Consider the following 25817-nt stretch of genomic DNA (forward strand, 5'->3'; position numbering starts at 1 on the left):
GCAACACAGTTTTCGATGCCTTCCCTAAAGGATTCAATTGGGCCAGCTGTGTTGTCTTGGTTTCAGAGCAGAGCATGGAAGCATAACTTTGCTGTTAGCTTTATTTATACTTCTCACTGTTTAGGAAACCGGTTCTGACCAGCAAAGAGATCTTGGTTACTTGGAGCAGGAAAGAAAAACAATATAGGTTTGGTTTTAGTGATCCCAGTTCTCTTACTTATGAATACTCATTGCTTCTCTATGACTCAGTCCTTGGCTGCAAAAATGAAACTTCATCTTCTCCTTTATATGCAGTCCTCCTGGTATGGTCTGTGTTCCTTTCTCATGTAACACTGCGCCAAATCTTTTGCTTCAGTCCAATAGTTCTGGCCGTTAAATGATCCTCACACATACTGCCATCTTCCTATCCCCTCATTTCATTCCTCTCCCCAGGGACATTTTCAGAGTGCAAAATTCCTTGTCTGTGCCACTTGTCATGCTTTAGCAACACAGTGGGTATGTGAGGTTCTAAACATGATTAAAGCAAGTTTGGCTAAAAATTCAGTGTGGTTTGTTTGGGAATTTTTTAACTTCTTTTGAAGCATGGACAGGGAATAAGCCCAAAGCCCCTTCCACTCCCCTCCCCTGCATTCATCCTCAGCAATGGGAGAATCTAAACCCAAAAAAGAATATTTGGCTTAGCATAGCTGTGGAGGTCTCATCCCCTCAGCTGTCACACTGAAGTTTGACAGGGAATAGCTACTTTCATTATGTACATGTTAATACACATACATGTTAACAGACACTGTATCATTTCCAACAACTACCATTTGGGAACATATCTAAAGCCCATTTTGGTGTTGGAGATGGGTGATATGTCTCCCAGTGCATTCAGTACTGCGCCAGCAGTGTGGAGTTTTGCTGCTGAAACCTGTGCAAATCACCATCAAGCTTGTACTGAACTACAGAGGGGGGAGGATCGAGAGGGGTTGTGAACATGATTGTGTGAATTTGAGGATTTTTAAATATGGAAAGATTGCAGTGGTTTGTTGCAGGAGGAATGTTCTAAACAAATAGAGGTGGCTGTGGTAATTGTTGAAGGTTATTTATCACAACCAGATCTAGAAGCCTGGGATTTTTTAAGCTGCTGTTCAGCTATAGTAAGGGAAGGTCGAAACCCTTGAAGAGTCATCCAAGAGGCACGATAGTTTGAGCCTGCTTTCTGCTATTGCCACCCCAGCCTCCCCAAGGAGGGGAGAGAAGAAAGCCCCACTGTTTGCTCTGCACATGTAACTTTAAACAGGTGGGAGATGCCTAGAGGAAGAGTGAGGGAAAAGGGGACATCGGCAGGGTACAGAAGGAAGCCAGGTGAAAGCTGTTTTTGCAGGGTTACACAGTTACATTCTATGGGAGAATGAGGATGGCAACTGAGAGGATAGCACGGAAAGGCATTTTTTTTAGAAAATCGCTTGTCACTCACAGGTTACACCAGTATGGGAGTTCTCTCATACTGGGCTTGTCATGGATGAGAGGAAAGTCCTGAACAGCTATTGATCTTGACACATCAGAAGGGTTAGAGCACAGCCCGGAAAGATGGTGTGTTTGTGTTGTTAGGTAGGAGTGACCTACTTCACAACTGAGGTTGTGGTGCTGGAAACCTGACCATTTCATGAAAGGATCTGCTGTTCTTGAGGATCATAAGTGAAATATGAGCCAACAATACCAGGCTATATGAAGAAAAACAAATGTCATGTTCCAGTGTATAAAGAGGAGTAGGTCCTGTAGAACATGGGAAGCAATGCTTCTACTTTGGAATGTGTTTGGAAGGCCTGAGCTGGAATGGGGTGTCCAGTTCTTAGCACTGCATGTTGGAGGCAGAGCAGTGGGCAGCCGGATGGACAGAGATGGCAAGATGTATCAGAGCTGTGGGAAATGTGTGACCTCTGAATGGCGACTGAAAAATTCAAAGCTCTTCAGACTCTGAGGGGAGATGTGAAGGGTCATTTTCAAAACCACAGGTTTCTGTAGCACTTGGTTGTGTGAATTGTACACTAGAGATGTGGTTTACTAAGGCGGTAGGTGACTGAAGTACATGAAATCTAAGAATGTCAACTGAAAACAGCTTTTCAGGTATAGTGCGGAGAGCATAAAGTTGGGACAGAGGAATAGTAATGTAAATAATTTTTTTAAATGGAAAAGGTAATCAGAAAATACACATTATTTGCCCTATTCCTCAGTGTGCTGCTCTTTTGGTCAGAAGGAAGGAATTATGTGAGTTTCAGGCTAAAGGCAACACCAACTGTTTCATGAGTGGCTTTTTCGAAGGTTCAGCCTCCAGTAACTGAATCCTCAGGAGTGCTTTGCCAGAGTGAGGGACAGAGCAGAAAGAGATGGGGTTTTTTTTCCTTTATACAACAGCCTGTAGGGCCCTGCCTCATTTTCTTGAAGGACAGGAGTTTTTGTACAGGAGGCAGCTGGAGCTTGTTGATAAAACTACCTGGGTAAATAACAGCCAATAAATTATTAAAAGGTAGAACAAAGGTGTGAGATTGACATACTAGGACTGCCAAAGGGCAGGTACAAGAGAAGGGATGAAAACTGCTACCTATCAAGGTAATGCACATAGTCTGAGAGCATTATTCAATGTCTAAGGAACAAGTATGAATACCAGGAGGGCTTAAAATATGTTCAGAAAGTTGGTTCATTGAAAGTAGTGATTTATTGACCTCAATGTATTGGGAAGGTTGCATGAGCATGTTTTCTATTCAGGTAAGCCAAACAGAAGCAAACAATAGAAAGCAAAGTTAATGACAAAAAGACACATTGAGAGGAAGAGCTTAAAGTCTCTAGACTAAAGACAGTGAAGAACAGAAAAGTAAGTGAAAAACATATGTGGTATGTGATAATAAAGATGCCATCCTGTAGAAACTGCAGTAAGATGTCCAATGTGCCCCTACAATATATAGGAGAGAGTATGCAAAAAAGGGATTTGGACTACTCATGATACTTTTTTTTTTGGGTAATGTCAGCTTTACTAGTTGACTGGCTCTGGGGCTGCTGCAAGATCTGTTTATGATTGTTCAGTAACTCATTGGTCTAGCAGTGAGGGTATGGATGTGAAAACCCAACCTCATATCCATGAGAAGTGCAAGAGTTGGCTGACCATTGCGATGAGTTTGCCTCAACATGTCAGTGGCTGTCAGTCCTGGAGAAGTGCAGGTGACTACATCGCTTTAATGGGACAGCAGTTTGAACATGGGATTTCACATCAGAGTGCACTGCTTGGGTGCAGACACCCTGTTTGGGGCTTGTGACCTGTCCTTGGGGATTTCAGTGCATACCTGTACATCACCTTTGCTGGGATAGGTCTTTATTTCTTTGAAGTAATGGTGTCCCTGCATTCTATATTTTACATGGTGTGAGCTCTCCTCTCTGGACAGTCAACAAATAGCTAGAGCATTTGGTGCACATTTGTCCTCATGCCAGAGAGCAATTCAGTTGGCTCATTCAGTTGCTCAGCTCATTCTCATTTTAGCATGGAAGTTACCTTGGGTCTGCAGCAGTAAGAGAAGACAATGTAAGGATTGGGTGTGATTTGTTTTGAAAAGACCAGTTTAAAATCTGCTAAACCAGCCTGCCAGTGGGTGAAATGAAAGAAACTCCCAAAGCATGTGAGTTTTATGTCTTGAAAAAAGAAAAAAAGCATTGACTGAAGACAGTGATGTACTGAGGCTTCAGCCCCAAACTGATCTTGTTTCCCATAAGTATTTTGACCATTTGAACAAAACCATCCATTTCCTCAGTCAAAAAATGTCACCGTCACCAAGGCACTTTTGAAGGGAGAGTACAGGAAAGCTGCTGCAATTAGTGTGCAATCTCATTAGCCTGTACCATTTTCCCCCTGTAGGCACTTGCTTGATTTGATTATAACAGTGAAGATACAGTACAGTTTAAAAAGACAGACTGAGCTCACCAAAGCTGTCCCCTGTGGGTCAGGCACCTATTTGTAATGTTTCCTTACAGCAAATAAGGCATCAGAAGTGCCTTTATTGGCAGTGGTTGCTACATGCCAGGAACCTGCCAAGATGAATACACAACATTCCCCTCCCCGCTTCCTGCTTTCCAAAAGGAACTGGCATAAAAGTGTTATTCAATTACTACACAGTCAGAAACCTCATATTGTCAGAAGTTGCTACTAAGAAGTTGTTAACAATGTATGGAGCTGCATGCTTCAGTATAACTTTGGAAATGATACAGATGTGTTTATTTGCAGATGACTGGTTAATTTTGCTTTGAATCACTAAATAATCTGCAAAGAACATATGTAGCAAGTAGCTTAGGTACAATTTATTCATTATTCTGTTTGTCTGTATTCCATATTGTCAGGATTTTGGCTGCTCTTAGTAATAAAAACTAAATGGAAACCCACGCAACTGAAGATATAATTTCTTTAATGTTTTTCAAATAAGCAGGGAATTCATCTTTTCTTGGAATGAATTGATTTATTGCAACTACTGTCTAATGCAATACTATAGAATAAGTTAAAACCTTATAAAAATCTTGAGTACTCCTCTGAGGAAAGCACAGTCAAGTCATTTGTAATATCTGTGTAGAGTTATCTCAATCATTTTGATTGCTGGCATGGAGAGAAAATATAATTTGTAGAAATTCATCATAATTTCAAACAATAAACTGAAACAGCATCCGTTAAGGCTATTGAAGAAAAGCAGCAGTTTCATTTGTCACCTCTGAGTTAGAGATGATGAATTAAAATGTTGGTGTGTCCCCATTTCTGCATATATTGTAGACTGACGATAGTAAACCTCCTAACTAAACACATGCAAAAAAAAAATAACCAAATCCCAAACCCAAACTAGTTAATTTACCAGCACAGGTCTGATTTCTTTTTGACCAAGTGGTATTTTTTGTGTTGTACCTGTAAAATCTTTTATTTTCAGCGAGATCTTTCTCCATTTTTTCCCCCTTGTCACAAATTTTTTATACAGCTATTGTGCACCATAGATGTAAAGAACTGAACTTTCTTAGGAATGTAATATTATTATGGGACTGTTCCTTGGTCTGCCCTTTGTACAATTTCACTTTAAAGGAGTTATTATTTGCTGCCTGACCCCTTTTCTATCCTAGGGAAGATTCTAGCAGAGATTGTGTGTGGTGTAAAATCAAAAATAAGCCTGATCTTAAAGTCATACCAACAAGCAGAGGCATCCTTTTTCCTCACCTAGTGAATCTCATGTAAACAGAAAAGTGTAAATATTTGGGACATACCTTGTTAAAATTTTTATTTACAAAAAAACTGATGTATTTTTTTCCTAAAGCATTTTTCACTCTGTCTCTCCAAAAGTACAATTGGTGCTACTGTTTACTGTTCTAATTTGAATTGAATTTATTTTGTAGCTATCCCTTGAACAACAGTGATCTGCATCCGTTCAACATTGAGGAGAATGGTGGAACACCATATACCACCAAAATGCCTGCAAGGCACCACCACCACCACCGCCATCACCACCACCATGGGAATTATGGCGCCCTTGCTCCTGACAGCAAGGACATTGTTCCTGCAGTTCCAAACCCAACCAGTAAGTCTACTGCAGTGAATGTACTTTCAGTAACTGTGCTGCTTTCAGGTTTGCCTCTGGCAAAGAGGCAAAGGAGAGGAAAACAACATGCATTTCAGTTTTTCTCCATGAAGAATATGCTTCCTGTTATTATTTACTAGCTTTGTAGCATGTGCAAATGAGACAAGATTTACAATTCCCTGGCTTTGCTGTGGGGTTGTGGGATTTGGTGTTAGATTAGTGTTCCATAGCTGAACAAATATCCAATTAGTCACAGTTACTGAGTCTCTAGCTACTTGGCACAGACTATTTTTTCATTGTTATTATTTGTTTGTATAGTTTTACAAACCTATCCTCATCTGGTTTTGTCTTTTGCTGATCTGCCCAGCTGGCCTTCAGCCCTCATTGTTTGGATCTGACTCTTGCTTTCATGTCTGGGCACAAGCAGAAGAAATTTTGGAGTGCTGGATAGTGTCTTGCTTTTAGTTTGAGTAGTGGGAATAATTACTGTACAGCTTTACCTGCCATGACTGGAATATGCTTGCTTCCTTGGTGGAGATATCCTGAGCTTTTAGAAAGCAAAGGAGAGAGAAGTCTGTCTGTTCCTTATGCAGCCTTGGGGAGTGTGGATATAAGTCTCTGTTGCTGAATGTGTACAGAAATTTTTAAGGATATGTAGCTTTGCCAAATTTTGTAGGTTTACATAGGAAATGGAAGTGAAACATCCCTGTCATTGAGCAGTCCTACTTTCTCTCTAAATTTATAATCTCTGCACTCTGTAGCATGTGAGATGCTGAAGCTGTGTAAGAATTTCAGAAGATAGGCAAAACAAGATATGATCTATTATTTTCCTTGTCTCAAGAGAATGATGAATTCTTCCTTTGACCAATTTCTGCCTTCATAACTGTAAATTACGCTGAGATAGGCATCCATCATGGAAACTTTCAGCCTGATCAGTTAATCTGACAGTTTGCAAATTTCTAAAACCAGGGTCTTATAATGGAAGGTACTGGGTTCCACTTCAGCTGTAATTCACAGGCATCTACCTGGAAAAGCACTTTAATCAGACTTTGTTTCAGAAACTCAGAAACATTTTCTTTCATTTTATTTCCCAAAGAGAGAGAGTGTTTAGGAGGAAAGCTCAAGACATAAAATGCAAAACATTGTAGACATTTGATGAAGGAATCCTAAGCAGCCATATAACTTATTAGCTGGGACTTTCAATGAAGCTACTCCTTTAGGAGCAACCCCCAGATGATGTGTTGTTTTCCATTGACTGCTGCACACTGGTGTACCTTTGTGTTGGGAAGCACATGGAGCTGGCATGGAGCACTGGCAGCACGGCCAACCCCTGCATGGCACAACCACAGAGGGCTGGAGCAAGCTGCCAGGTGCTCAGGTGCCACCGACGAGGATCCACATCTCAGCCCTGGCCTGCAGCAACCAGCACTATCTGGGAGGGAGGTGCAGACCATCCTGTTGGGGAACTGCTGTTGCTGTGTCACAGGTCTGCCCCGTGTGCTGGCTGGGCACTGGCAGTGGAGGGGTGCTGGCAAGGCTGTGCTGAAAAGCCTGCCCGGGCTGTCAGCCTGGCACAGCAGGAGGCAGTGACCCTTCTGGGGGGGGTTGTGCCAGCCCATATTTTCCTTTCCCAGATTAGAGCTGAAGCATGCCAGGAAATTCATTCAGAGCCCATGCTGCTACTACTGAGTGTCCCGACCCGGAGGGCACTGCAGGTGTTGCTTTCCCCATCCCCCTCCTAGGAACTTGCCCCATCTAGCCCATGGCTCTGTGTTAGCTCCCAGCCCCTCAGCTTCAGCCTCAGCAACGCTGTAGCAGGGCTGGTCACCAGCTCCACAGTCCTGCCAAGGGCCCACCTACAGCACAAGAGGTAATCAAAGAAACAGCAAAAACCACACAGCGCAGCATGTTTATTCTAGCACCCTGTGTCCTCTGAGGTCACAGAGCTTTCCTGCTTCTTATTGCAGAAATAACCTTTAAAAAAGCTGGGAAGTGCATAAGGGTGAACATCAGGAGGAGTTGTCTTTGTTCCTAGTGAGTGTTACCTGTGAGGTGAAACTGGGGCCCAGGAGGCTACATGTCCTCCTCAAGGCATGGAGAGGGTGAGCCCTCTCCCCAGACCTTGCACTACTCACAGAGAGCAGCCTCCCTGGCCTGTGCAGCAGCTGCCAGGCTCTGAAGGGGACCTCAGCAGCCAAGACATGTGTGGCACTTGCTCCTGGAGCCTGGAGACAGATTTACCTTTCTCTCTGCTTTGTCTGTTTAGGACTGGTCTAAACTATTTGATTCAGAACAGGAGAAGCAGTGCTGATTCCTGACATAGTCTGATGCTATTAGCACCAAATGCCAATTCCCAGTTTCTCTAAAGGACCAGAAAGGGATGGGACATCTCTGAGGGGATGTTGTGGTGTGAGCCTGCTAGCTGCTCCCAGCTGAGCCATTTAGGCAGCTGTGCATGTTGTGTGCTGGCTTGTCTTGATGCAAACATGCTGTCCCACAGCAACACACCACTGATCCCCAGCAGAGACCCATACTTGTACATCAGGCTGGAAGTGCAAAACTGATTTCCCTTGAAAAGCCAATACCTGGTTAGATCTGGCATGTTTCTACTGTGAGAGCAGTGGCAGTGTGGGTAGGACCACTGCCCTTAAAACAGAATCTGAGTTACCTAGCTGCAGTTTGGGGTGACAGGTCTAAGTGCCCTTTTCAAGGCTGGTGCTCAGGGGGCTTGGTTTGGTTTTCATTAAAATGCTGTTCGGTCTATTGCGGCTGAGAATACTCTCTTGTAGAGAGTCTGTGGTAAAGGTTCATAGGGTAAGTACTGAAATGGTTAGGAGCAGGTTGGCTGTCTGTCAGCTGGGACAGCACACGTGGCAGAGTCTATGGGACAAATAAAATCAGGAAGAGAGGAGACACTATCAGCGGTCTGCATCAGGAACATGAGGACATGGGAGACTGATGTCTGGCTCTAGGCTGTGTGGAAAGGCCACTGCTGTAACGTGTTTCTAGGAATTAAGTGGTCACTAACCTAGGGACACTCTCAGGAAAGAGGATGCTTGTGACCAAAATATCTCAAGTGGAAATGCCCGAAGAGCAAGCCAGGTCTCATAAGGGGAATATGCTGTCCTACAGAGATAACACAAAAAATTCAATTTGCCTACCCTGCAGTTTTCCGAGGGACCACAGGTGTTTTGTGACTTATTCCAGTTGCTATGGACTGGACTCATCTCTGAGAAGGTTTTAAATTCATCTGAAGTGGAACATGGAGCAACCCACCAATATGTAATCAGCATTGGGCTGAAAGAGGGAGAAAGCATCTGAGCTTCTTTCATTTACATCTATTCTGATAAATGCCAAAATTCCAGTGCAATTAGCAGGACATAGACGGGAGAGAGGGAAAAAACAGTATGACCAGTCAAAGTTCCCTTTAAAAAATAGTGCATGTTTCTCAGCAAACACACAACCTAGGACTTTGTTACAGGAAAAAAATGTGGGCCAGACCTGCCTCATTTTTCACATTCTGAGTAATTTGTCTACTTCAATTACTAGAGGAAATGAAATCTGGTGAAACAAATCTGACGTGTGTGTTTATGAAGGCAGTTCAGCAGATGTTGTTTTCCTGCATTCAGCCTGACTATTGTCTTTGTGATGCTGCTGTTCACCTCAAAGCTCATGCACACAGATCACATCTTCTTATACAGCACACCTTTCCCCAACATATTGGCAGAACCCCAGGCCCCAGGACCACTGGATCCAACAGCAGTTGGCCTTGCAGGGCAGAGAGGGCAGGCTGCTTGCTTGCTAAGCCTAATTGGCATGGCAATGTCGTGCATGGATTACCCAGTGCACATGAGCAGATCCACCGGCAGCAGCTGCAGCTATCACTGAAAGCAGATGCCAACAAGTATGCAATGCAGCTCACAGAATTTTTATGACAGAAAATGATGAACGAGAAAAGGGAACCCAGCTTGCCTCTTGAAATCAGGGCTGAGCTTGCAGGTTATCACTTCATAAAAGACATCCCTTATTCCTGAACTGCTTGCATGACCTTGCATAACCCTGAGCAGAGAGTGGTCTAACAGAGACTGAGTTTCAGGCTGAAAACAGTGCTTTGGAAAACCACAGTATTGCCAGATCCTTTCTTAGAATGAAACCCTGATTTTGCCAAGATTTAGTGCTGATTCAGGAAATTCATGCCTTTGGTAGAACTTCAGTTCTTTGCCTTTTTTAAAAGCTGTTTTCAAGGTAGAGTTAAAAGGCTAAACTGGCCTGCTTGTTTTCCAGAGCTCTTCTTTTAAACCAAAAAAGTAGCTAAAAAGTCAGTTTTAAATCATACCAAACTTGAATAATATAAATAAGACACTTCCTTCCTATATGTTTGGGGTTTTTTCTCAGCAGGAAAGGAGAACAACTGCGTTTCTTAAAAAGAAAAAAAAATCATCATGTCTTATCTTGTGGCTGAGGTAGTTTATTCTCAGGGTATCATTGGTCAGTTTCACAGTCTCAGCTGTGATCTGAGAGATGCTGAACTCCGTCAACCCTAACTTGTGATGAGAGACCAGCAAGGGGAGGTCAATACTGATATCGTAACCCCTTCAGGACTTTATTACCTCAGGGTCTGATAATGTTTCACTAATGCCAAAACCAGACTTTTGCTTATATCCCTGTAAGCTGGTTTTAGCAGTTTTTCTCTAGTCAGCAAAGCTCTTAATGTATATTTAAACAGCTGTAGAATTAGATCTTGAGTGAGTAATATTTAATATTCTTAGGACAGCTTAAGAACGTGATCCAAACCAAACTGCAGCCAGTGCAAGGTTTTTATTGATTTCTGTGGGCTTTGATTCAAACTCCAGAGATTACTGTATTGTTCCCAACTGTTATTATTTAGAATCCATGGCAAAAAGAAGTATGGCAGGACACAGAGATTAGTTAAATCATCACATGATGAAGTTTATTTGTCTCAGAGTACTTGCAAATACATATATATATGCCACACTATGTTGACAGAGACATTTCAGGGCTGTCTCAAAAAGTATTTTTCCTTGTCTTTCTGTGTCAGTGGCTTATTCAAAATCTCTGTTGACAAAGCACAGCAAATTCCTGACAACATCTTAAAGAGGCTGGCATATAAATAAAGATGTCTGATAGAAGCCAAAAGCTATACTCTCATCTCTTTACATGTCACATGATTTGAGAATGGCACCTTGGCTGCATAAATAATCCCTCTGTTGTCAAATGAGTTTTAGAATATAGAGGGGGTAGAGGTGGAGGGGAAGTAAGGAGAGAAGGTGGGGGGAGGTAAGGAGAGAAGTATGTAGCAAGCAAAAGCCTTGCTGAAATGAAAGAATGAGTGAGAAGGAGGAGGGGGAGGAATTATTTGCTAAATAGAAGTGCCTGACAGGCATAATTATGAAACATTTTCGAGGGTCTTACATGGAAGATGCTTTGCTGGCCACTGTCTCTTCAAATGGAATTGAGTGTCTTGCTGTGCAATTTTTCTATAGCCTCCCTTCAGACTGTTTTTTTATTTCTTTCTTTTGGGCATCTTTTTAGAACTGAGCTCAGGACTTCCCCTTCTTTATGATGAAACTTCTCATCTGAAGAAAATAGAAACGGAGAGTGTGAAGGTAGTTGGACCATGGCCAGCACTGCATGTCAGCATGAACAAGGTATACCATATACATATATATTTTTACATATATTTACCAGAGCCCCTTTGTCACTTCATATTCTAAAGCTGCTGCTTTTTCACCTGCAATTCAAATAAAAATTCATGTACAACTGGCTTGATTTTTAATCACCTCTCTCCATCTCGTTATGGGACTGGGATTTGGTTTTTAGATTTAGCATTTCAATCAACCTTGTCTTTTAAAATTTCAGGAGCTGCTGCAACATTGTAGTTTGATGTATGATGTAGTTTTAGTTTAGTTGTGAAGAGTTAGTCATCTAGGCAGCCCAGAGCTGTAAAAAAATAATAACACTTGAAGTGATAAAAAACCAAAAATCTTGTTTTTCTACATGAGAAGTCTGTGTGATGCCTTAAATTCCCTCAGCATCTGATGTTAGTGGGTGTTTTATGAGTGAGTTTTTTGCAAGGGTGGCAAAACAACCACATCCTCCTGCTTCTGCCAGAGATCAGAGGCCAGCAGGTCGGTGGCTCCTTTTATCCATGTGACTTCACTGTGCCTGCTCTGTGGGGTGCCTTGATATGAGTCTGGATAGGGCCACAGAGACCTGGACCTCTGTTCTGCAACCACGTTGGTCCTCAGCTGGACCCAGTGAAGTCAATGCAAGCATTGCCACTGGCTTCAGAGGAGGTGCGTCTGGGTCCCAGTGACTGTATAAACCTGTTGGAAGAAGAGCAGTTTTGAGAGTTGTAGTCAGCACAAGGGAGAACTTAATTAAATTACTTTACCTTGGTTTTACCAACAGCCTTTTGTTATTTATATTATTTTAAGAAGCATTAGGGAAATGATCAAGGGTACCAAAAATATTAGAACAAAGGGGTATATCTATGTAGCAGAACCCTTCTTTTCTCTGGATGAGAGACTCCAGGAAATGGAAGTCAAGGCTGAAAACCAATGAGTCATGTGTTTCTAATTTAAAAAACCATAAATATTGGAATTTTTTTGAACATTATAGTTAATTGAACTTATTCCATAATGCAGTGGATTTCCTATCATGAAGATTTCCTTTAACCATATTCAGGGTGTGTCATGGGATAGAGGTGTCGTTCATCTAAGGATTGCAGTTCTTATGCCTTATGAATGTGGTCACCTGTGTCATGATTTTTGGAAACTTATCAATGAGCAAATGAGGGTGGAATATTTTAGACTTTTTCCCAAATCGATTTGGTTATCACATGCGAGGACCTGTCATTTTATCTGGTTGGTTTGAGTGGGAATTAAAAACATAAATCATAAAGTTAACAAACTGGGGTGAAATAGAAAAGAAGTCATCTTTTTTACTCATGAACATTTCCAAAGTTGTTTTTGTAGAAATACTCTCAACTGGTAATAAGTACAGGTTTTTATAGGCAAATGTATTAGGTTGAGCTGGCAAATGCCAACTACCCAAACACAGTCAGAGCTTCCCTCTCCCCTAAGGGAAACGGGAAAGAAGGAAAAAAACTAACACTTAAAATGGCAAAGTTTTTATATATTTACACAAAAGAGGGAAAACTAAAAGGTAAAACTACAACATAGCACATATATACAAAGGTAAAAAGAAACAACAATAACTTTCACTGAGTCTCCCACCCAATAATACAGATTCCACACTTCGATGTACAAACCCACCCCCCAAACCCTTCCCAATAATCACCCAGCAAGGAAAAGGGAGAAACTGAAAATAAAATGTTTGTTTCCCAAAATAACAGTAGTGGTGGGGCACCAGTGGCTGAGCTCTGCAAGACAGCAGCAGCATGTCCTCGTCTCACCCCAGCCATGAAGTAAAAGAGACAAGACCTCCCTCACTCACTTTTATTCTTGTTTTGATGTCAGATAATATGAAATTTCTCTTTGGTTGCTTGTCAGGTGACGCTTGTCCCTTCTAATCTACATCACACTATTTGGGCCTACTAGAACTGAGGTGTACTAAAATTAAGGCCTAATCTAGGCCTAGCTAAAACTAAGGCCAAAACTACTACAATCTGCAAAGCTTCTTAAGCACTGGTATAGTTTGCCAAAGGAAAATTCTCCATCTCAGATTCACCCAGTGAATACCAAGATCTTGGGAGAGGACTTTTGTAATTCAGAAGCAATTACTGAGAGTCTATCTGAACCTCAGCTGAGAACATTCTCTCAGGTGTAATGTCCAAAACAAAGGACTGTCCATATTGATCTCACTGACAGCTTGGTTTGGTATATTTAAAGGGCTAAGGTGAAGAAGTGAGAGGACTCTCTCCATGTGGACCACAGTGCACAAGTAGATAAACCAGTCTGACCTGGGTTGCACAAAACACCTGAACAGATGATCTTAATGGTACGCTTGTGATTCAGAAAGGAGTATATTTATGGTCTTTCTTCTTTCTTTATCTGAAAGGTTAAAACACTTTGGGCCTGTATTGTACCATACTGTGCAATTAATCCCAAGAGAGTCCCTGCAACCTGTGCCTGGCAAAGCCTGACCTCTGATCCTCTCGCTCTTATTCGCTGCAAATCTGTGGAGGAAGAACTCGGCTCTTCTATAATTAATGTTTTAATTTGGCTTGTCCCTACAGTTCTAGAATCTTGTCCACAGTCAGATGGATTATTTATTTAAGGACTAATTAGCAGAGCCCAGACTCATAGCAAGTCAGTGCTTCACAATAAACGCAGCTGCACAGTAAAAATGCAGCCTGTGTCTGCTGTGGTGAGACTGCCGTCAGAGTTTAGCTGATGAAAAAGTCTTGTAATGAGCACCAAGAGCCACTAAATGCTTCTGTTTCTGGCAGAAGCTCAGTAAAAGGCAAGGCTGGAGACATGGGCTGTCTAATGAAAGCCTCTCCTGGCAGACACAGAGGGTTTCAGTGTAAGAACTGGGAAGCAGTCCCATGAACAGTGGTTACCACGTGAATGAAAAGTCCAGTCCCTCAAAAATTATTAAGATTACTGTTTTGAGCCATCTGAAAATTGTAAATTCTCTTGAAACTGGCCCAGAATCACCACCAGGAAACACCTCAGTGGTCCAGCCTGCACATTACAGGCTGTGGGTTCTCTGACAACAAATCATCCTAAAGTTCTTTTGGCTCCTCGCTTATGGTTTCTTCTTCAAGCACTGTTTACTGACCTACATCCTGGTGAAATGAGTACACAGAGTTCATAAAGCTAAAACAAATAAACCACAGGTCTTTGAGCTCTGAGCAGAGCCTGGGGTTGCCTCAGCAAATGGCTTTTCCAGAGAAGGAGAGGGGCATGCTATAAATGTTGGGCTAACCCTGCGCTGAAATGCTGTGGAGCATTGCCCAGCACGACACAGCGAGGCAGGTTAGACAGGACTGAACAACCACGAACTGTGACAAGTATTTTTCACTGAGACCATTGCCTTTGAGGTCCTGTTCATTATGATAGTTAACTAACTACTCAGTCCAGCAGAAAACAGATTTTAATGGGTGGTAAATCTGCCTGGCAAAAAAATGAAACGTTAACACCTCTCCTGCAACACTCCATTGATTGTTGGTCTATTAAGTGATTTTTATTCCCTAGTTTTGTAACCTCTGAAATATTATGCTTAAACAAAACCAGTGAAGCTGTTACAAAGCTGTTTCATTTACTCTGCTTCTGAAAAAAAAAAAAAAAGCAGTGATTTCCACATCTATTGTGGAGCCTCAGTTTTCACTCTCTCCCTTCCTGTTGCTAATTGTTATTTTTTCAAGCAAAGTGCTTTTGGGCTAGAATTTGTCAGGCTTAATAATCAACCCATAGGAAAATTAATAAGAAATTGGTTAAATTAGATTCAGCAGTTAATTAATTTGATTACTTGCTACAGCAAACTTTGTCTCATGGGAATGATGAATGGATGTGTCCAATCTCTTTCCTGGTACAGTGTACCATATGTCTGTCCACCTACTGGATGATGAAAGTTCATTTCAACATGTGTTTCATGTCCTTTGGTGCCAGTGAACTCCTTAATCTCCAAGAGAGAGAAGCCTAAGTATTGTAGTTGTGAATGTATTGATTTTCTTCTTGGAAGCCTTTCATTGGAAAACATGTTCTCCCATCCCCTGTTGTTCTCTCTGTGTGTATATATATATAATATAAAGCCAAAAATGTATTGTTAGCATTTCTGAAGTCTTGAGAGTCTAGTAATTATTAGCCCAGATGTAATTAATACATAAAAAGAAAGAATAATAATATACTTCATATTGTTTCTACCACTTTTTCTGGTGTTATGCTCACCTTTCCCATATACTCCTGGATCCTCAGGTTGGTGATTTCATTCTGGTGACGTCAGAAGAGGTGTTATGTTGGTCATAGAGTCATAGAATTGCTTAGGTTGGAAAAGACCTTTAAGACCATTGAGTCTAACCATTAATGCAGCACTGCCAAGTCCATCACTAAACCGTGCCCTGCAGTGCCCCATCTATATGTCTTTTAAACACCTCCAGGGATTGTGACTCAACCACTTTCCTGGGCAGCCTGTTTCAGTGTTGCATCCAATCATGTTCATGTTTTCCTCTTCCTCACTCTAGAATACCCTTTGTGTCCTTTTATATGTTTGCAAACAAGCTTTTACATCTTGCTCTTTCTTCATTGATTTACATCTTCACCTTACACTCAAATTTACTGTGCATGGTGCCTTTTACATATATATGCTCTATACTCTGTCTTCACTCTCTTCATTGCCCCTACAACAAATTTTTTCCAGGTACAAGTCTGCACTTTAAGTGGCCATTGGTAAGTTGTTTATAGCCATGGGTCCCCAGTGCCAGCCTGTGCCCCTTGTGCTATCACTCCATGTCAGTTCTGCTCTACACTGTGCCCCGTGTCTTCACTTCTCAAGGCCCTTGTCATACCAGCCCTATGTTGCTTTGTACTACATGTTTGTGTTAGAGTCATAAATATCTCATTCTACAAAGCATAACTTCTCATGTTACTGTTCTCTATATAAAATTATTGCTGTTACAGCTAGACTCAGTAGAACAAAGCTTCAGGCAGATCGAGAAAGGTTCAAACAGAACAAGCCTCATGATCCTTACTGTCTTTGCAATCTCAATTCAGAGCTCGTGACCTTTCTCTCGCAGGACAAGTCTATTACAGAGCTGCCCAGTTGCACAGATTGACTGCTTGCAAATGATACCCCTTGCAAAAAAGCTGTGGAATTACCTGCCCCATGCATAACTGCAAAGCCTAAAGCTACTGCAGTTCCAAAAATCATTTGTAGTTTAAGAAAACCCATAAGATCAACTTTGTTGATGTATCTGAGACTCTTTTATGTGATACACTGATCAGAGGGTATATCCTGGCAAACACGACTGCCATACACCAGTAAGTCTGTCGTGAAGCTTGGCACTGACAGAGGCAGAATCTAATAACACTGAGCAATAGTGTTTTATAAAATAAATTTGATACAAAGACCTATTTGATACCAAGACCTAAAGAGCTTTGCTCCAAGCATATAAGCATAACAAAATTTATTGGTAGTTATATCTTTCATTAGACCAGTTGATAGTTGACCTGAGGAAGATCTTGTGTACCTGACAGCTTAATGAGGGGTGTGTTTGTTTGTGTTTCCAATAGTATTTCTTTTCTAATAAAGAGGATGCAGTTTCTGCTTGAAAACTTTGACTCAAAGAAGAATAACATATAATTATACAGGTCTTACCATTGTGGTATCTGTTTGTAATTGATGTTAGCTATCACACGGGGAAAAAAAATCAATAAATCTCCTGGTGGAAAGGAGGCAAAAGAGTCTGTAGATTGCCATGCACATTTGCAGATGTAGTTGAGTCTCAGGGCAGCCTATTGCTAATGTGTTTTCAGAACTTATATATCTGTGCTGTCTTTATTAAAATTTTACTTTCCGCTAGTAGTGATGACAAAGAATAGACCTGCATTCCTAAAGAAAATATTAATTCTATTCTTCAGTTATCTCCAGTCAAATACAAGTTTTAAACATGGTGTTTGGCTAAGAACAGAATATCAATAAATTCACAGAGGGGAAAGGTCATGAATCTTGTTCTTGGTACAAAGTTTGATGTGGAACAGAGCATGAACCTTTTTAAAGCAGAAGGAACAGAAATGTTATGTACAGGAGTGGTATTTCTGGGTTTCATGCAACTATTTTTTTTTGCTATATGTATACTTCATATTCACTTCACTTTGCCAGCCAAAGCCAGTGTCATCATTGTTTAATACTGCACAAATCTGCCTTCAGTTCTAGTACCAGCAAATGTAATTGAATTTAAAGTAATTGTTTGGGAGGAAAAAAGCAAACCCAAGACCTCAATTACAGAAAGAAAAAATGCCTCTAGTTTTATGTATGTTTATATCTGAGCTTGTTTGACCCAATTCCATCCATTTAAGTGCAATTCTCCAGTGTTCTCCTCTGGAAAAATAAAGTTTTGCATCAACAGTGAAAACAATGTGAACACACTGCTATTATTTAGCATCAGCAGAACTGGAGATGGAAAACTGAAGTGTTATCAGGTATCTTAATTGTCTTTTTCTTCATTTCTAAACCATTTAGAATGAATTTAAATTGCAATTCTAAGCAGGAAAATTATTTCTTTCAAATGCAAGTTTGACTCCAAGACACTCACTTGAAAGGGACATTAATATTGTTTTGAATTACATGATAAGAAAAGGTAAAATAGGAAATTTCATTAACATTATGCCATGTTTAGCTTTTTGATGGCTTCCAAATAGGCTATTCTTAGTTTATAAATTAAAACAATATTTTAATAAGTGACAACCTGGGTGAACATGTGAATACTCAGCTGCTGTCTTAATGCTTCATTCATCACTGCAAGCAGGGAGGATTGTGGAAATGTAAAATTCTTTTATTATACAGCAAAATAAAGTAGATTACAGCTTTCATTCTTGCAGCAATAGTATATAGGGATTCCTAATGTAGGCAGGTTTTAGATCTTTGATCTTCTTATAAACTAGTGAAATGAACCATAGAAGATTCTGCATGTATTTTTCTAGCCTTGAAATATTTTCTTTTGCCTTCTTGATGACAGTTATACTTTAGGAGTTAAATTAGGGGATGAATGAGCTTTTATGTAAATATTAGCGACATTAAGGAAAAATAGGAACGTAAATAGATGCTTATATACGCTAGTAATGTGCAGTAAGGAGGCCCTACTTTGTTCTGTGAATTGAGTTCACTTTTAGTCTGCATCTTCAGTGGCACTGACTGTGTGTGGAATAGTCTCAGCTATTTAGCTGTAGGAGAACAGAATTCAGTAATGATTCAGGATATGCCACACTGTGGCAGAGAAGTCTGGCACTGCCAAGGCAGGCTGGCAAAGAAACCTTTCACATGTGTTCAGACTAAAGCAGGTCTGGGTCAGGTTGAGCACTCCCAAGCCCCATGTAGGGATTGTGTGCAGTCAGCATTTCCACTGGGGCATGGGGACATGGTGGCCTTCAGCTGCTGGCTTGGCATCTGGTGAGCAGGACGAGACCAAGCGGCTATTGGAGCAATGTCTGCTCTTCATGTGTGACCAGTCACTAAAGATGCTGCTGCTCCTATTGCAGTGCAAGCAAAGCAAATTTTGCTCACTTGAAGGTGAAACCCCACAAGTGTGAACCAAACAAGGAATGGCTTCTAAGAAGTGTGCACCCTCTAGCAGCAGCAGCTTTCCCTTTCAGCCAGGTCAGCAAGCATCAAGTTTGGACCTCTCATGTCATTAGAATCTCAATGTGAGACTAGCACATTGTATCTCACACTGAGGATCTCCATTAAATGCAGTCATCTGGCATAATACTGAATACAGCAGGAGATTTAGACCTTTTGAGGGTTTCCAGCTAAAGGAAGCCCAGGGACCTTTTATCTTGCTATTTGTCAATGTGGTAAAATGGGGCAGTAGTGAAAGAACATAAGGACTGAAAAACATCCATATCCATCTGAATAATAGATGGTGGGACTTCAGAACTTTTCAAGTTACAAAACAAGCTTGTCTCTTAAACAAGCATTGGTTGTCTTGATTTAGCTAGTAAAATACAGTTCTTTAATCTTGCTTGCCTGAAATTAGTATCCAGTGTTAAAACAAAGGTGGGATTTTGCATGGCCTTTATAAATGCCACTGCTTAGTGTGTTGTTCTTTCTGCTGCTAGAAATCAATACACCTAAAAGTTAACAGTAATAACAGCCATTTTAAAATGTATAGTAGTTCTCTTTGGCTGCCAAGACTATAGGTGAGCTAAAAGTTGTGCTTTCTTTACAATTAATTTTTTCCTTTTGAGTATCTTCACTTCTTGGCTGCATGAGTACTCCAGAAAAGGCAGCTATGGCAAACAAATATTTCATGTTTGTTTGTTTCTTCTCATCTACTTGCCAGAACTACTGTTATATTCAAGACTGAATAGATGACTACAGTTCCATACGTTGCCCCAGCTAGATATTGTCACTTTTCATTTTATGTATTGTCTTTTTCCCTTAGGAGAAAAGTGGGGAGAAAAGTCCAAAAATATCATCCTCTAAAACAAGTGAATGTAGCTTGACAAATAAACATGTAAGAATTATTAGAAATTTGCTAGATAAAAAAAGAATTTCATGATGAGAAGTCCTTTAACAGACAGTAGTTCAATATCATACCTGCCAGCTATGGCATTTTGGATGCAGAAGACTGCTAGACCAGCTTTGATTACACACAAATATCTTGCAGTCTCAGTAGATCTCTGCAGAGGTCTGGATCTCTCTTTCCCAGTGTTTGCTGAACAGTATCCTCAGGCAACGCAGCTACGTTTGTGATTTGCTCCACTTGCAGGAAGTGTCCCCCAAATCTTGATATTCCCATTTTTATTGTGATTGCTCAAGGACCTGAGAAAAGAGTCAGTAAGTTTCTAATTACCATCAGCCAGTGGAATACCATGGGGAAGGCAGGTAGAAGGATAAAGGAAGCATAATTTGAAGGTAGTTTCAGTGGCCAAAAAATGATATGATCTGTCTTGAAATACTTGATACATTTGAACCTCAAGGATCACTGGACCGGGTTTACTGATGCCTTGTACCTGTTTTGGCTGAAATCTGAATGACAGCATTACTTATCTATTCTATCTGGGTGTACATGACCACTCAATCTTCTCAGCAATAAGAGTGGAAAATGCACAACCTAGGCTGTTACCCAGCTGTAATTCAGGTCTTATTTACAGGAATAATAGGAAAGTTTGCAATGGCTGTTATGGCAGTTGCCCAATTATTCTTTAAAAATATGTAACATATTACAGTTTGTTTAAGTGTTCATGTTTACAGTCTTGGTCTCATTTATACCTGTTTGTTTATATGTTAGTATTACTTTGTCTTTTTTGTTTGTTTGTTTTCTTTTTCTGCATGAGAAGTTTATTCATGCTGGCATTTCTACTGGATATAGTTTGTTCAAGGCACAAAACCTTTAGGTCATGTTTGAACAGGTCACTAAACTAGCTGTCCTGAGGCTAAAATTTCTGATCCAGATCACTGCGTAGGTAAAAGGTTGACATCGAGTGGAAACGGCAGCAGCAATGTTTAAACTCTCTGGGGTTTTCTGTTCTTCCTGAGGAAAGACATTTTGTTTGGCTTGCAATTAAGTGGGGATTGCTTCAGATGACTCTGGTTAAATTTGAAAAGCTTTGCATTTGAAGGGTGGTGTAAGAAGCCAGTGTTCACTATTGTTATATTGTTCTCTCTTCTGCCTGTTGTGGGATACTTTGAGACAGTGTTTTCCGTCCTCAGTGTGATCACAGGTTTGGACAACCACTCCAGGGCCTGGGTGGGCTTTTTTCATGTATCTTCACATCAGTTCCTTGCTTCTATTACTTAGGCTTCCCTGAGGGTATTCTTGTCTTGAAAATAGTATCAAGTCATTAAATATTTTGAAAACTTCTGAGATGTATATTCCAAGGTATGAACAGGGAAGTTTTATCCAGTATTGCTGAATCAAGTTATTACAAGCAAAAATTTAACCTCTGATCATGTTGTAGACTTATCTTTCTAATATGTGCCACTGTGCTTATCTTTTTTGTTAATATAGGGTGAAGACAAGAAGGTATCTGAAAAGACTCTTCATGCTCCTGTGTCACCTTCATCTGTACCTGACCATATGAAGTGCAACATCCTCAAAGCTCAAGTGGAAGCTGCTTTCAGAGTAGGTGCCCAGGTAACCTGTGCTTAATACTTCACCTTTTTAGTTTTGTCATAGCTTTCATCAGTTTTCCAAAATCACATAGTTCCTGAGGAAGCACCTTATTTTTTTCTCAAGTATCCACATTGACATAGCTTTCCCTAGCTGCTCTATAGTTTCTACAGGTGACTCAAACTGATTGATATGATGGGAGTAGGAAATTTGTTCTAATTGACATGATTAATACAGCAGAGAAAGGCTGAGAAAATAGGAAAGATGGCCTCAGGAAATCTCCATGTTTTGATTTTGTCACTGGATCTTTTACTTACTTTGTAGCTTAAAAACAGTAACTTCTGGAGTTTTTTGAGGCTACCCACCAGTCATGCAAATGGTGGTTAAGACTGTTCTAATGATAAAATCTATACATCCAGGTTCAAGCTTTATTTCAGATTAACTTTAGATGTCTGAGTGAGAAATATTAGCTAGTCAATTTTTTTCTTAATTATTTGTGTGCTTTTAACTAAATTTCAAATGTCTATTTTCATGTTTTGGTTAATGTTTACACTGGATACATCTTGTTTCAAGACAATACAAGACTTTTAATGATGCCATGCAATTGAAAACTGATGCTAAATGGCATGACAGTAAAAAATTGATTTTCCAGTCAGAGGTAAATCTATGTGAAACCTAAAATGTGTGATTCTTTTCAAGTGAAATCTGTGGACAAAAGATAATGCCATTGGTGCCAAAAACAAAGCCAAATACAGTGTTTTAGGAACAGAAGCACAGGCAGAAAGCTTGTTATAATTCTTATCCTAAATTTCTGTGATATGCATGAGCATACTATTCTCACTGAATACAAATTATGTTGGTGTTTCCATGGCTTTGTTTCTTTTCATAATAACATACCAGGTCAACTTGCCCTACAAAGGACTTTGTTAACAATCACCTTTGTATATTTGTTGTTCCCTGGTAGATCTTTCATCTGAAAGCTAGATTACATCTGGTCTAGCTAGACCCAAGGAAGTATCAAAATTTGGTTATTCTGACTGCCCTACATTTCAAGAACAGAAACCCTAAATCTGCCAGCATGAGAGGGACGGAGGTGTTTGGGTTTTTTTCTTTTAGTTTTTGCTTAAAGCAGTTCTCTCACCTCTCTGAATTCTGTTATATCAACTGTGTTTTGTGAAGCATATTTCTTGTTTGTTTGCCCTTGGGTTTACCCTCTGTTTTTCCTGTGTGTCTTTTCTACAGGTTGTCATGTTACATTTCTCATTTTTGTATTTTCTCCTGAATATGCTTAATGGTCAGGTTTGACTGGATAGTTAAAGACTGGAAGCAGTGTGTGCTGCTGCATTCAGAATATAACATTATTCAGGCAAGATAGGAAATGTGCTTAATGTATGCATCTCTCAATTGACCTGCCCTGCCTTAATTTTTCACTCTGAGGCTTTCCAGGGAAAACATCTTGGGTTGCTTTTTCTGCCATAACTGTATTCTTTAGGTGCTGCTATGTTGTAAATAAGTTTCAGAGCAAACTGAGCTTTCCTCTTTTCCTTCTTTCCTGTGTTGTTTTGCACAAAGCTTTAGCAGTCAGATTGGATTAAGTAAGTGTCTGTAGACTTGGCCTCAGTGTGAAAAGTCTTATTATTTCAGGGGAAGGAGGGGAAAGAAGACTGTTGCAGGATAACATATATTGTGGGTAAATAATGGCATATGGTCCAGTTTGAAATCCCTGAAGCTTTCAGTGCTAACAAAGTATGGCTTAAGCATTATAGCAGTAAATTAGGATGTTGACTTAATCTTAGAAATCCTCATTTAAATACCTGCTTAGCCACAAAACTTCCTGTGTAATTAGAGATGAGTTTTTCTGCAATTGAGTTCCCCTCCTGTCAAGTATGAAAGTCCACCCTTCTCAGATGCATTGCAAAAATAAGCAGGTAGAGACCAGGCAATGGTCATCTGTTACAGGAAGAAGCTGTGGCTACACAAACATTGAGAAGGGTAGCAAAAATGTTCATTGTGAAGGAATAAGTAGAAACATACCATCTGTCACCTAGAAAATGAGAGGAAGGAAGGGGGCTACAGAAGGACCTGATAAAGCCCCATATCAGATACCATAAAACCACCCAGTTATCTTCTCCACTCACCTCTACCCCCTCAAACAGCTAGCTAAATACTGGTAGCTAAACCATTTCCCAGTAGCAGTTCAGTCATCTTCTGGGAAAAGTGAGCTGAGATGGAATTTCACTGCTCAGAGACACAGCATCCTTTTGAGGGAGCAGATAAGGAATAGTTTTCTTCATGGAAGACAACCGTTTAACATCATGTATTCCCTCAGGGCTGTGATCTTGCCCCTCTTTGACCCCATCTGACATATCCTGCTGCTCAGTATATCTGGAGGACTAATGATGTTATCCTGTGCCCACTTCTATCTTTTGATGCCAGTTCCATATTAAATCCCTGAGAGGTCTCGCCCTCTGGTCTTGTTCTTAACACTCCAATTTCTCATCTCTTGTTTTTTGTATTGTCATATTTCAATTTACAAGGCAGTAAGGGCAAAAAGTATATCTATGTTCTGTAAGGCACAGCCTATATTCCTTGAGCTGTAAAGAAAGTCAATCTGATTTTCCTCATGTACAACATAGTTATTCCTATATTTCATGATAGCACAAAAAAAAAAAAAAAGAGAGAGAATTTGCTCCTTTGCTCCTCTGCTTTGTAAAATGATGAAGAAAGAACAAAGCTTCCTGTCTTATGCACATGGTATTTGAAAGGAAATGTTCTTTTAAGGGCCCTAAAATTCTATGGTCTAGCTCATGCTTTTTGAAACTTCATGGAGTGTCTTCGTTATATGGTTAGATGTAAAAGCACAAAAAAAATATTGGTGCACTGTAGGATCAGATCTACAAACTGTTGCTTGAAATATTTGTAACAGCTTTCTCTCCAAGCAGTAGGAATATTTTCAATACCATATGCTACTAACATCAGGATGTGACAAGTTTATGAAGGCACCTCCTGAATGTACTAGAAGAAGCTGTTCCTTCTTAATTCTGAGAATGGAGTAAATGTTTTCAAATAGAAAATATAAACTGGGACAGAAATTTTCTGTAGTTTTTTTATGGCAACTAGACACCAACACAAGAAAGAGTCTTAGAAATGAATTATTCTAGTGCTTAAGATTTAAAAAATAAAACAAGAAATTATGCTATACATTTGAAAATATGTTCTAGAATATAATCTCTGTGCTGCTTCATTTCAGAATTATGCTGCAGAGCTGTTTATTGCATTCCTAGGGGGCAATATTTCTCCCTTAGTTATAGCCCTAACTTAGAGACCAAAACTTTGTATGGTTATGGTCCTGATCACAGCCCTGCTTGTGGTTTAGAGTTCCAGAGCAACAGGAAACTAACATGAGTGAGGTTTTGTTTTGTTTTTTTAATTTGGTGAAGATGAGACTATTTATGTGCCATTTGGCTAAATGGAGCATCACACTGCAGTGTGCATGGGGATGCTTGAAGCTGAATCCAGGAGCTCACTGCCGTGGACACTGCAGGTGAGAAACATGAGGAACCCACACGCAGCTGTGGGAAATGTGGCTCACACAGGGCATGCCATACAGTTATCTGTAGGTCTAGAGCAAGCAAGTAGTGTTTCACAACACACCTTTCAAACTGTGCCACAGGGATCTGCCACCTTCTCACTGACAGACGGCATGCCACAGTTCCCACATAATTAAGCTCCATGGGAGCCCGATACACTCTGAAGCCACTGACATATCTTTCTCTTTTTTATTTATTCCAAGCTCTTCATTTTAGAGGGAGTGGTATAAAGCAGCAGTAAGGACCTGCCAGAATACAAAAGACCAGTTCTTCCTGGCATTTAAAACCCCTTTGCAGCTTGCATGAGTCAGTGCTGATATGCTATGATTGAGCAGACACGACTTGTTAGTATCAAAAAGAGTCCCTTTTGCCAAACAGTTTATGGCCCAGCTGATGGAGAAAAGATACTATCGGGTTTCAGTTGCTATTTACATCCACTTTGGCTTCAGACAAATCCCAATTATCCCTAAAATTAAGCACAGGCTCCTGAGCAAATGCACAGCTATCTCAGCAGGGCTTTTTATTTTGGCAGGCAGTGTGTGCTGTATTCTAGTAGTTTGTCTTATACAAGTGGTGTTTGTATTCTCCACCTGTTACCTGAGCTTTCCTGAATCCTTAGGCTGATGTACATCTAGCAGGTTAGCAAAGGCAAGGATCCTGTCTCTCATAGATTTATACTGCAGCTGATTTTTGCATCACTCATCGTTCCCTTGTCTGCTGACAAGGGAAGGCCAAGCTCATTCCGAAGGTTCATTTTTGCAGTGCAGTTTATGGAAGACAAATAGAGGTGACATTACTACCGAGCTGTTCCTCACTGAGCGTTAAGGGTTGTTTGCTGACAAAAAAAGTGGTGGGAAAAGGTTGTTTGGAGATGCAGAGCTCACAAAGAGC

The 25817-nt window shown here is 40.4% G+C and overlaps 1 protein-coding gene across 1 annotated transcript in view; it reads left to right on the plus strand.

Annotated features, from left to right (window-relative positions):
- EPB41L4B (erythrocyte membrane protein band 4.1 like 4B) overlaps window positions 1-25817 on the plus strand; it is a 167805-nt gene that overhangs the window by 89705 nt on the left and 52283 nt on the right. Inside the window, exons 16-18 of the mRNA XM_071553589.1 lie at window positions 5395-5576; window positions 11130-11245; window positions 21235-21360. Coding sequence (XP_071409690.1) covers window positions 5395-5576; window positions 11130-11245; window positions 21235-21360 — 424 coding nt within the window. The remainder of the gene's footprint in view (window positions 1-5394; window positions 5577-11129; window positions 11246-21234; window positions 21361-25817) is intronic.

This window comes from Pithys albifrons, chromosome 4 (genome assembly GCF_047495875.1).
Source record: "Pithys albifrons albifrons isolate INPA30051 chromosome 4, PitAlb_v1, whole genome shotgun sequence".
Classification (NCBI taxonomy): Eukaryota; Metazoa; Chordata; class Aves; order Passeriformes; family Thamnophilidae; genus Pithys; species Pithys albifrons.